This window comes from Sorex araneus, chromosome 2 (genome assembly GCF_027595985.1).
Source record: "Sorex araneus isolate mSorAra2 chromosome 2, mSorAra2.pri, whole genome shotgun sequence".
NCBI classification, from domain to species: domain Eukaryota; kingdom Metazoa; phylum Chordata; class Mammalia; order Eulipotyphla; family Soricidae; genus Sorex; species Sorex araneus.
In genome coordinates, this window is record NC_073303.1 from 221,237,532 (window position 1) to 221,250,601 (window position 13,070).

At 38.9% G+C, this 13,070-nt stretch overlaps 1 protein-coding gene across 1 annotated transcript; it reads right to left on the reverse strand.

The window, feature by feature from the left end:
* Window positions 1-8,942: 8,942 nt before the first annotated feature.
* LOC101557395 (olfactory receptor 6C2-like) lies at window positions 8,943-9,893 on the reverse strand. Its single transcript, XM_004601877.2, has one exon. The coding sequence runs from the start codon at window positions 9,891-9,893 to the stop codon at window positions 8,943-8,945; it is 951 nt and encodes a 316-aa protein (XP_004601934.2).
* Window positions 9,894-13,070: the final 3,177 nt, after the last annotated feature.

Below are 13,070 nucleotides of genomic sequence, written 5' to 3' on the forward strand. Positions count from 1 at the left end.
TTTCTGCAACATGGGAAGATACCGTCATTGACAACCTTGATGAGGAATATGATAGACTGGTTCTGCACCTCCATGATTGCGCGAAAAATGCCGAGAGTGGGAAAGCCACAAACAGATGCCTGTCTTCGGAAACTCTCGAGCTCATTCACCAACATGGTTTGGCATGAGCCTAAGGCTACCATAAGCTTATGTCTGAGCTCACAAAGCTGTGCAGAGAAGTGATTAAGGAAGACCTCAAAGACAGAAGAGCAGTGATGTTGGCCGATGCCGCAGAAGCCGGAAAAGTATTCACAACCCTGTCCTGTCCTTCGCCAACTACAAGACCAAGATGACTGCCCTCCGATGTCCTGATGGATCTATGACATCTTCCAGAAGGGCAATGGAGAGGGTTATTCACGATTTCTACTCGTATCCTTCGACAGCCACGTCCACCTGCCCATATACCAAATTTCGCAGGATCTATTCTGATATTTTTAATAAGTTCATATTATCATATTAATATTTTACATAAGTGATTTTTCTTAAAACGTCATGAAAATCTTATGTATGATATGAACATCATTTCTGGAAGTAAAGAATTGAGAGAAATGTATAGAATAAATATTTGAAGAAATGTCAGCAAGCAAGTTATGTCTACTTAATTTCTAAACTCTCTTGGTAACATAAACATCAAGATTTCATTAAACACAAGTTTATATACTTTTAATAACTAGCATACAACTCTGAAAAGATTATTAGTCAGACCTATTGTATTTCAGAGTGTTACTTTTTAGCTTTTTTTGGGGAGGGGCATACGCATGGATGTTCAGCCTGACTCCTGGCCCTGCCCTTAGGAATCACTCCTGCAAGTGTTTGTGGGACCATATGGAATGCTGGGGATATAACTTGGTTCAGCCACTGCAAGGCAAGTGTCCCACCAACTCTACTCTAGGCCCCTCATAATGAAAATTTGTAGATTTTTCCTCCTATGGTAGACTTTATGTACTGACACAATATGACACCAAATTTATTACCTCATTTCTGAACATATGATGCAATTAGTAGATTTTCCACTCGCTCTTTGGTGGTCAGCTAAATAAATAAAAATGCTACAAGTTTAATGTCACATTATACTATTAAAATTATATTTATTCATATAATATTTAATTGTTTAATAATAAAACAGATATTTCACTGCCCATCGTAACTTTTGTTCTTAGTGATAATTGGCTTGGCAGTGGATTTTTGACAATGCTATCCTAATTTTACACCGAACAGGGCTCAGGAGGCTCTTATATTACTGAAGGTCTTGAAGTATGCAAGCCATGTACTGCAATTCTTTGAGCTAAATTCATGACCCCCATATCATCTTTTAATTTAATTTATTTATTTAATACATTTATAAGATTTTTGCTCGAGCGGGCACCAGTGACGTCTCCATTGTGAGACTTGTTATTACTATTTTTGGTATATCGAATACCCCACGGGTAGCTTGCCAGACTCTGCTGTGTGGTCGGGATACTCTTGGTAGATTGCTGGACTCTCCAAGAGAGACAGAGGAATCAAACCCGGGTATGCTGAGTGCAAGCCAAACACCCTATCCACTATGCTATCTCTCTAGTCCACCATTTAAAAAATTTATTTTATGTTTTTTCACAGTATTTGAATACATTTAATATCCAAACACCAACCCCACCACCATTACACTTTCCCACCCCCATATTTGGGATGTTTCCATCCCAAGCCCCAATCCGTGTCCCAAAACCCAACTGAAATAATATATTTTGTATTGTTTGTTATTAAAAGCTGCTGAAAGTGCTACAAAAAGTATCCATAGAGGAAATAGTGTGAAGATTGTTCTACTTTGGCAGGGGCCATTAAGACCTTCTTTTGTTTATCCTTAACATGTTGTTAAAGGTTGAATGATGTGAACTTTCATATATATATCTGAAAAAATAAATATATATGCATATATATATATGTCCCTCTCTGATTGGTTGCCTATTATTTGAACCCCATCAAGTGTGGTGTGGTACTCTTGGGTAGGGAGTATCTTATGATGTGTTCAGGAATAGATTCACTCGTGTATGGTGCTTGGCCCAAGTGTGTGAGGAGCGGCCTTGAGGGTGGTGGTGGTTGGATAGTGGAGTTTCTCAGACACTCAGGCCGGGTCCCACAGGGCAGGGAGGGTTCTTACTCAGCCTCTCTGGGGCACCCCTAGAGAAATAGCCTGGCACGGGGTTATTGAGCCACACTCACCATTGCTTAGGCATTATTCCTGACTCTGTGCTCCTATGGGTACTAGGGAACAAATGTGGAGTTTCCGTATGCAAGGCAAGAGGCTAGATATCTGTACAATTTTATCAGTTTAATTTTAGTAAATATACATAAATATGTATGTATGTATACACTCACAAACAACATGCAAACACACATATATGTATATATAAAGAATTTTTAGAAAATATTTATTAGAGGAAAGACAAAGAAAGTATAGGAATAAACCAGGTTATAGGGAGGTCTCCAAAGCATGATTTCCCTCGCATATTTTTAATATTTCAGATTTCTTAGACAGTACACATTAGACATTGACATTACACATATCTTAGATATTACACATTAGACATCCACATTCATTCAGCCAGGTGTGCGGGCAAGAGACTCTCTGCCCGGACCCAGCCTGCTCCGCGGCCCTGAGCACCCCGGGCTTCCCTCCCCTCCGGACTGCAGGCCAAGTGGCCAGCACGCCGACCCCAAGCGCCGTCGCCGTCCTGTCTTCCGGCAAAGGTCTGTGGGAAAGGGGCGTGGCCTAACCACCAGGGGCGTGGCCTAAGAAAGTGGGCGTGGCCTCATTGTCGGCGGGGGCAAGTAGTTTTCTCAACATCCTATCCAAGACTAACATCCTAGCTATTCGCAAGCAGTAGGACAATAAAACACAAGACTTCACATAAGAACATCTCAGTAGGAGACCAGGTTCTACAACCGGCAAGTAAAAAGCCAACCACTATTAACTGAGCCTATCCACAATCCTTTTTCGCAACAAAAGGAAACAGGGACACTCATCATCAAGAGCCCTCTTATATATCACCACAAACAACATGAAGAAACAGCGAAAATCCCCATTGCAACCAGAGGACGATCAAAGGAGTCCGGAAACCTCAATGGGCGCTTCCTACAAACTTGACCTCTCTGAGAAAGAATTCAGACTTGAAATCCTCAACATGTTCAATGAACTCAATGCAAAGATGGACAACATCAAGGAAGACCTGGCGGAAACAATACAACAGACAGCCGACAAAATACGGGAAGAAATGAGAGCAGAAATAAAAAACCTTCAAAAAGAAATGAAGGATTCCGTACATGAAATCAAAAACTCTCTGACTGCCCTCAACAATAGGATGACTGCAGCCGAAGACAGAATCAGTATGCTTGAAGATGAGCTGCAAGAGGCCTACAGGCAACATCAAACCATGGCAAGAGACCTCAAAATAGCTCTAGCCAGAATCAGAGTCCTAGGGGATGAATTCAAGAGGAACAACATTAGAATCATTGGACTACCAGAACCACAGGGAACCAACCCCAACGAAAAAGACACAGTCAAACAAATCATTGCGGAAAACTTCCCACAGCTGTACAATGCAGGCATCCAGATTCAAGGCGCCCGAAGAGTGCCAGCTAAAAGAGATCCTAACAGAAAAACCCCAAGACATATCATAGTTACAATGATGGACATCTTCCAGAGAGACACAATACTCCAAGCAGCAAGGTCCAAGAAGGAAATCGCATACAAAGGAGCACCCCTTAGGCTCACAGCAGATCTATCAGAGGAAACCCTCCAAGCTCGAAGGCAATGGTGGGATATAGTGAAAAAACTCAATGAAATCAACGCTTCACCAAGAATACTTTATCCGGCTAAACTCTCATTCAAACTAGAAGGAATCATACACTACTTTGGGGATAAACAACAGCTCAGGAACTTCATAGACTCAAAACCAAACCTAAAAGAAGCACTAAAGGGGCTATTGTAAGACAAGAACAACCCCTACAAGCACAACAAACCCTTGCACAAAGACGGCACAAAATCCCATAACAATAATCTCCCTTAATGTCAATGGTCTGAATTCACCAATTAAGAGACACAGACTGGCAAAATGGATTCAGAGACTCAACCCAACATTCAGTTGCCTGCAAGAAACACATCTGAATAGCCAGAACAAACACAGACTCAAAGTCAAAGGATGGAAAACAATCCTGCAAGCAAACAACTCCCTCAAGAAAGCCGGAGTGGCTTTACTAGTATCGGACAACATAGACTTCAGGTTGAAAAAGATTAGAAGGGATAGTGAAGGCCACTTTTTATTAATCAAGGGATGTGTACATCAGGAAGAAATCACACTCCTAAATGTCTATGCACCCAATGAGGGACCAGCTAAATACCTACAACAGCTGCTAAGAGACCTCGAGAAGGACATCTCGAGCAACACAATAGTAGTTGGAGACTTCAACACTGCACTGTCTCCTCTGGACAGATCTAGAAGATTAAAACTCACCAATGAAATACTGGCTTTGAAGGAAGAAATAGAAGAGAGAGGGCTAATAGATCTATACAGGGCTTTATATCCCCCCAAAAAGGAATACACATTCTTTTCCAGTGCACATGGAACATTTTCCAGAATAGACCATGCGCTGGGCCACACAACATACCTCAACAGAATCAACAAGATAGACATTGTACCAGCTATCTTTTCAGACCATGATGCACTGAAGATAAAACTTAACTGTGGACAGATGCAGAAAACCAAATCAAACACCTGGAAATTAAATAGCTCGATATTGAACAATGAGTGGGTCAGGAAGGAAATCAAGGAAGAAATCAAAAGGTACCTAGAAACAAATGAGAATGAAGACACGAGCTACCAGAACCTGTGGGACGCAGCTAAAGCCGTTTTAAGGGGAAAATTTATAGCTCTGCAAGCATATCTCAGGAAGGAAGAAAGGGCCCACATAAATAACTTGACTTCACAGCTCAAGACCTTAGAAAAGGACCAACAAAAGGAGCCAAAACCAGGCAGAAGGAAAGAGATAATAAAACTTAGAGCAGAAATTAATGACATGGAAACCCAAAAGACAATCCGGAAGATCAATGAAACCAAGAGCTGGTTCTTCGAGAAAATAAACAAGATTGATAAACCACTAGCAAGACTCACAAAGAAAGAGAGAGAGAGAACCCTTATAAGCCGAATCAGAAATGAAAAGGGGGACATCACAACAGAAACCAATGAAATTCAAAAGATCATCAGAGACTACTTTGAAAATCTCTATGCCACGAAACAAGAGAATCTAGAAGAAATGGATAAATTCCTCGACTCCTATAATCTCCCAAGGCTGAACCAAGAAGACCTGGAGTACCTGAATAGTCCAATTAACATCAAGGAAATTGAAATGGTAATCAAAAGTCTCCCCAAAAACAAAAGCCCAGATCCAGACGGATTCACTAGTGAGTTCTTCCAAACATTTAAAGAGGACCTTTTGCCAGTCATTCTCAAGCTCTTCCAGGAAATTGAAGAAACAGAAACCCTCCCTAACAGTTTCTATGAGGCTCATATCTCCCTAATACCAAAAGCAAACAAAGACACCACAAAAAAAGAAAACTACAGGCCAATATCCCTGATGAACACAGATGCAAAAATTCTCAACAAAATATTAGCAAATAGAATTCAACAACTCATCAAAAAGATCATACACCACGACCAAGTGGGATTCATCCCGGGGATGCAAGGATGGTTTAACATCCGGAAATCAATCAACATAATCCAGCATATCAACAAAAGAAAAGATAAAAATCATATAATTATATCAATAGGTGCAGAGAAAGCATTTGACAAGATCCAGCATCCGTTTATGATGAAAACACTAGCCAAAATAGGTATAGAAGGGACCTTCCTCAATATAGTCAAAGCCATTTATCACAAGCCTATGGCAAGCATTGTCCTCAATAGGGAAAAACTAAGAGCCTTCCCTCTGAGAACAGGGACGAGACAAGGATGCCCACTCTCTCCACTTCTGTTCAATATAGTACTGGAAGTACTTGCAATAGCGATTAGGCAAGAAAAAGACATTAAGGGCATTCAGGTAGGAAAGGAAGAAATCAAGCTCTCACTATTCGCAGATGATATGATACTATACTTAGAGAACCCTAAAACCTCTACCAAGAAACTCCTAGAAACAATAGACTCGTACAGTAAAGTTGCAGGCTATAGAATCAATACCCAAAAGTCCATGGCTTTCCTATATGCAAATAATGAGAGAGAAGAAAGTGACCTGAGAAAAGCAATCCCATTCACAATTGCGCCTCAAAAAATCAAATACCTCGGAATCAGCTTAACAAAGGAGGTAAAGGACTTGTATAATGAAAACTATAAAACACTACTTCAGGAAATAAAAGAGGACACGAGGAAATGGAAAGACATCCCCTGCTCATGGATTGGAAGAATTAATATTGTCAAAATGGCAATTCTCCCCAAAGCATTGTACAAATTCAATGCGATCCCTATAGGGATACCCTTGACATTCTTCAAAGAAATGGAGCAAGCGCTCCTGAAATTCATATGGAACAATAAGCCCCCACGAATAGCTAAAGCAATCCTTGGGAAAAAGAAAATGGGAGGAATCAACCTCCCAAACTTCCAACTCTACTACAAAGCGGTAGTCATTAAAACAGCATGGTACTGGAACAAAAGCAGAGCGGCAGACCAATGGAACAGGGTTGAATACTCTGACATACACCCCCAAATATATGATCATCTAATCTTTGATAAGGGAGCAAGAAATATGAAGTGGAGCAAGGAAAGCATGTTTAACAAATTGTGCTGGCAAAACTGGACGGCTACATGCAAAAAAATGGGCTTAGACCTCCATCTATCACCATGTACAAAAATCAGATCAAAATGGATTAAAGACCTCAACATCAGACCAGAATCCCTAAGGTACATTGAAGATAAGGTCGGCAAAACCCTCCACGACATTGAAGCCAAAGGTATCTTCAAAGCTGACATGCCACTGGCTAAGCTAGTGAAAACAAAGATAAATAAATGGGACTATCTCAAACTAAGAAGCTTCTGCAACTCAAAAGAAACAGTGACCAAAATACAAAGACAGTCTACAGAATGGGAAAGGATATTTATGCAGTACTCATCTGATAAAGGGTTGATAACAAGGATATACAATGCACTGGTTGAACTCCACAAGAAGAAAACTGCCAACCCGATCAAAAAATGGGCTGATGAAATGAACAGAAACTTTTCCAAAGAAGAAATCCGAATGGCTAAGAGGCACATGAGAAAATGTTCAACATCACTAATCATCAGGGAAATGCAGATCAAAACAACAATGAGATATCATCTCACACCACAGAGACTGGCCCACATCCCCAAAAACAAAAGCAACCGGTGTTGGCGTGGATGTGGGGAGAAAGGGACTCACCTTCACTGCTGGTGGGAATGCCGACTGGTTCAGCCCTTTTGGAAAACAATATGGACGATTCTCAAAAAGTTAGAAATTGAGCTCCCATTTGACCCAGCAATACCACTCCTGGGAATATATCCCGGAGAGGCAAAAAGGTATAGTAGAGATGACATCTGCATTTCCATCTTCATTGCCGCTCTGTTCACAATAGCCACAATATGGAAAAAACCAGAGTGCCCGAAAACAGATGATTGGCTAAAGAAACTCTGGTATATTTACACAATGGAATACTATGTAGCTGTCAGGAAACATGAAGTCATGAAATTTGCATACAAGTGGATCAACATGGAAAGTATCATGTTGAGTGAAATGAGTCAGAAAGAAAGAGACAGACATAGAAAGATTGCACTCATATGTGGAATATAATGTAACTGAGAAGTACAAGTTGGCAACGATGCAACTTCTGGCAGATATCTCTCTGGACTTAGTTACTAAAATACTAAATTACAGAAACCCAAAACTGAGAGGCCGCTAAGTGTGGTCACTCGACCTCACACTTCTTCATCCTCAGCAATGGAAAACAAATTATCTAATGCTTCCTTTTCAGCAGGTCTGACTTTAGTGGAGAGACTCTCCAAACAATAATAGTGAGTTTTTGTTGAAATATTGTATGCAATCAAAGTGAAAGTAAAGTGAAATTTATTAGTTACACAGGCGGGGGGGGGCTTAGGGTGGGGGGGCTAGGGGCGTGGGGGGGTTGGGGTGTGAAGGGGCGGGGTGGAGCTATACTGGGATTCTTGGTGGTGGAATATGAGCACTGGTGAAGGGATGGGTATTCGAGCATTGTATAACTGAGATTTAAACCTGAAAACTTTGTAACTTTGTAACTTTCCACAATAAAAAATTTAAAAAAAAAGAGACTCTCTGCCATGCATGTATGAAGAGATTACAAATAGATATGGAATACACATAACAATCATTTGCATAGACATATTGAGGACCAATATAAGGCAGATTATTATTGATTTCTAAAGTAAGTTCCATTTAGATGTTTCCACTTTTCAAAGTCAGAGAGCTAGTCTATATGAAAAAGAATGACTTGATCTCACTATTGCTATAAATTGAGGGCAGATCAGAACGGAAGAAAATATATAAGGCTTGCTTGAGTTTACTTCACGTTTAATTTCCCATGCTCTTGATTTCTTGCATGGCAGAGCCTGGCAAGCTCTCCATGGTGTATTTGATATGCTAAAAGCAGTAACAACAAGTCTCACAATGAAGATGTTACTGGTGCCTGCTCAAGCAAATCGATGAACAACGGAACAACAGTACTACAGTGCTACAGTGCTTAATTTCTGAGAAATTGTTGGGTTTTTTTCTTGAGGGACTTTGTTGTTATTGTCGTTTAAAGTAGTGTCACACTAGGAGATGCTTAGGGTTTTCATTTGCTGTTTTTAGCAAACAAACTACCCTTATAGCTACGCAGAAGGCACAATTCCTTAACCCCTGTGATACCTTTGTGGTTCCAAGTGTAGTAATTTTTTTAAAAAGTCACTGAAAGCCTGTTTTACTTGTTTGTTTCTCAGAGAATAAATAAATGGGTTTAACATGGGGGATAAGGACGTAACTAATAGCGATACTCCTTTATTAGTGAGCATTTCATCTTTGGCAGAAGGTCTGATATAGATAAATAAACAGCTGCCATAAGTTATAGAAACCACAATCATGTGGGAGGAACAGATGGAAAATGCCTTTTTCTTCTGCTGAGCAGAGGGGAACCCAAGAATTGTCTGAATGATACTTCCATAGGACCAAACCACAAACATGAGAGTCACTAGTAGGATAAACGCAGAACAGACAAGAATCAACTTCTCTATGAATTCTGTATCAAAACATGAGATCCTCATAAGAGCATTAGAATCGCAAATAAAGTGATCAATTTTAGAGTTACAGAATTCCAGTGTCAGTCCATAGCCAAGTGGTGGGATTAAGAGCACAAGTGTTGTAATCCAACAGCCAGAAATAAGTCTTTTGCAGACCAGGGGATTCATGATAGTCATGTAATGAAGGGGTTTGCAGATGGCTACATAACGATCATAAGACATGGCTGCCAGAAGAAAAAATTCTGTTATTCCAAATAGGCATGCAAAAAATAGCTGACATATACAAGAGTTATAGGTAATGGTTCTATCTCCTGTTGCTATACTGTACAAGAATCTAGGGATGCAGGCAGATGTGAATGAGATTTCTAAGAAGGAAAAGTTTTGCAGGAAATAGTACATGGCAGTTTTAAGGTGGGCATCCACAAAGATGAGAATGATGATGGTCAGGTTTCCAACAGCACTCAACATGTAGGTGATAAGTAAAAGTATAAAAAGTAGAATCTGCAGCTGTGGGTCATCTGTCAATCCCAGAAGGATGAATGTGGTTATTGCTGTGTGATTTCTCATTCCTAGCTTGTGGGTCTTCATGATCTGTGTGTAAAAGGGAGGGAAATTAGTGTAAGAAAAGGAAAAAGTGTTTCCTACCCTTGTATTCTGTTTCAAATGTCAATTAATTAGTGTATTATTTGACATGATTTCACATGCTTTGTACTTTTGAATCGTTTAATGGTATTCAATTTGTTGGAGATCTTGGTTTTCCGTATGATAAGTAAATCTTAAATGAGGACAGATAGTTTATATGGGAATCAGACATAAAAGAATGTTTAAATTTGCATCTTTGCATATATGACCCAGAATTTCTTTCAAGGCACCAGAGATTTTGTACCACATGTAGGTTGCTTGCTTTGCATATGGTCAAGCTAAGTTAGATCCCCAACACTGCTTCTGGTCCCTTAAGTTTTGCCAGCAGTAATTTCTTAGACAGTGCTAAAAACATGCCCATTCTAACTTTGCTAGGTATGGTCCAAAGCAAACTATAAGTAAATGAAAAAATAAAATACAATAATAAGAAATAATTTCTTTACAATTTGGAATGTGGAAGATTGGGACAGTTCTGCTTAATTTCTAGATTTCTGGATCTGAACTCAGAGATAATTTTGAGCTCTGATCTGAAGACCCTCTTTGGTGCTGGGTGTTAATCCTAGGTCACCTAGTAAGAAAAGTATTATCTTTCTAGACCCATGGTCAAGAGTTTAAAAGCAATATCTGAACATTGTAATCCCTGTCAATGTTACTAATTTTCCAATATATCACAAGAATACAGATTATTTTAGTTCTTAAACAAATATTAAATAGGAAAGTCATTTCTAGACAATACCAAGGATTTGTAAACAGCAGTTGTTTTTAGTGTTTATTCAGCAACAATCCTGTCCAAGGTGTCATGGTATACTTTTTGTCACTATCAAAACTTGCCTTACCTTCTTCATGTAATCTTTAGAAGAGACATTCACAGCACAAAATTTTTCACAAGTGTAATGACATAAAGAACATTTTCTTTTCTTCCTATAAACAAAATCCAGTTTTTATTTTTATTGATCTACCTGATTATTTTTTTGTGGATAATTCCTAACTCTTAGGATGTTTACAATATATTTTTATTTATATCTTACAGCAATATCTTACATAAAAATATACTTAATTATGATTAATATATATGCTATATCCTTATATACCATAATGATCTCTGTAGATATTTTCTGTGGGTCACTGCAATGTTTATTCCTTGCTTTATTTTCACTACAATAATTTTAATTCTCTTATGCAAAAAAGAAATTAGAATATATGATGCATATTTGAGTAAAATTCTTATTATGTGACTCACAAGTAAATGTTAATGGGACTGCTTATATGCTAATTTTTTGATTCAGTATCTGGCCTGGATAAAATATTTTTATTCTTCTCTTAAGTCATTGCTATTATTATTATAATAGAAATTAAAGTCATGGTCTAATTTCAAATAAGATAAATCCAAAGTTTTCTATTACTGTCACTGTCATCCCGTTGCTCATCTATTTGCTCGAGTGGGCACCAGTAACATCTCCATTGTGAGACTTGTTGCTACTGTTTTTGGCATACCGAATACGCCAGGAGTAGCTTGCCAGGCTCTGCCGTGTGGGCGAGATACTCTCAGTAGCTTGCCTGGCTCTCCAGGAGGGGTGGAGGAATCGAACCAATAGTAAAATATAAAAAACAAAAATTATACACAGCACTTCAAACACAAAGCAGTATAAATGCAAAGTTCAGAATTACCAGGAAGTTTTGTCTTGTAAGTAATCAAGACTGACTTGGGGAACTGAGGCAATGAGAGTTAAAATACAGAGGAAAGGTTTAACATAAACTTTAAATCAGGGATGCAGCAAGGACACAATAAGCTTCTCTGGGACGAGGAAAAGGGGCAATTCACAGAAAAAGCCTAAAACACTTTGGGTTAATATTCAACATCTCCCCCTTTTCTCTTTACAAAATGCAAAAACTAAAACAGAACGAGGAACAATTCCATCACAAAACAGGCTCTTTTTTGTTCTAAAACGTCAACCTGCCCCTGGACCCAGAGCAGTCCTTGTCCAATTGTCCTGGTAAGAGTCACTTTGTCAGCTCAATCAGCTCCACCTCAGTTAAAGACTGTATTACTAGACCCTCCCTCACCACTACAGTGAATTCTAATCACACAAAGACACACAAAGCAAACAAAGACACCACTAACTAAGAAAATTATAGACCAATATCCCTGATGAACACTGATGCGAAGATCCTCAACAAAGTATTAGCAAATAGAATCCAACAACTCATCAAAAAGATCATACACCACAACCAAGTGGGATTCATCCCAGGGACGTGAGGATGGTTTAACATTCGGAAATCAATCAACACAATTCATCATATCAACAAAGTAAAGATAACAAACATATGGTCATATCAATAGATGCAGAAAAAGCATTTAACATCATCCGACACTCGTTTATGATGAAAACTCTCACCAAAATGGTTTTTGAAGGAACTTTCCTTGAGATAGTCAAAGCCATCTACCACAAATACATGGCAAGCATTATCCTCAAGGGGGAAAAACCAGGGGCCTCTCCTCTAAGATCAGAGAAAAGACAAGGATACCCACTCTCACCACTTCTATTCAATATAGTACTGGAAGTACTTCCAATAGTAGTTCAGCAAGTAAAAGATGTTAAGGATATCCAGATAGAAAAGAATAAATAAAACTCTCACTATTCAAAGATGATATGATACTATATCTAGAGAATCCTAAAGCCTCTACCAAGAAACTCTTAGAAACAATAGACGTGTATAGTAAAGTCACAAGGTATAAAATCAATACCTAAAAGTCTATGGCCTTCCTATATGCAAATAATGAGACAGATGAAAGCAACATGAAAAAACAATCTTGTTCACAATCATGCCCCAGAAAATCAAGTATCTCAGAATCAGCTTAACTGAAGAAGTAAAGGACCTCTACAAAGAAAACTATAAAACGTTACTCCACTAAATAAAAGAGGACATGAGGAAATGGAAACATATCCCCTGCTCATAGATAGGTAGAATCAACATTGTCAAAACGGTAATACTCCCCAAAGCATTATACAGATTCAACACGATCCCTATAAAAATACCCAAGAAATTCTTCAAAGAAATGGATCAAGCATTACTTAAAGTCATATGGAACAACAAAGGCCC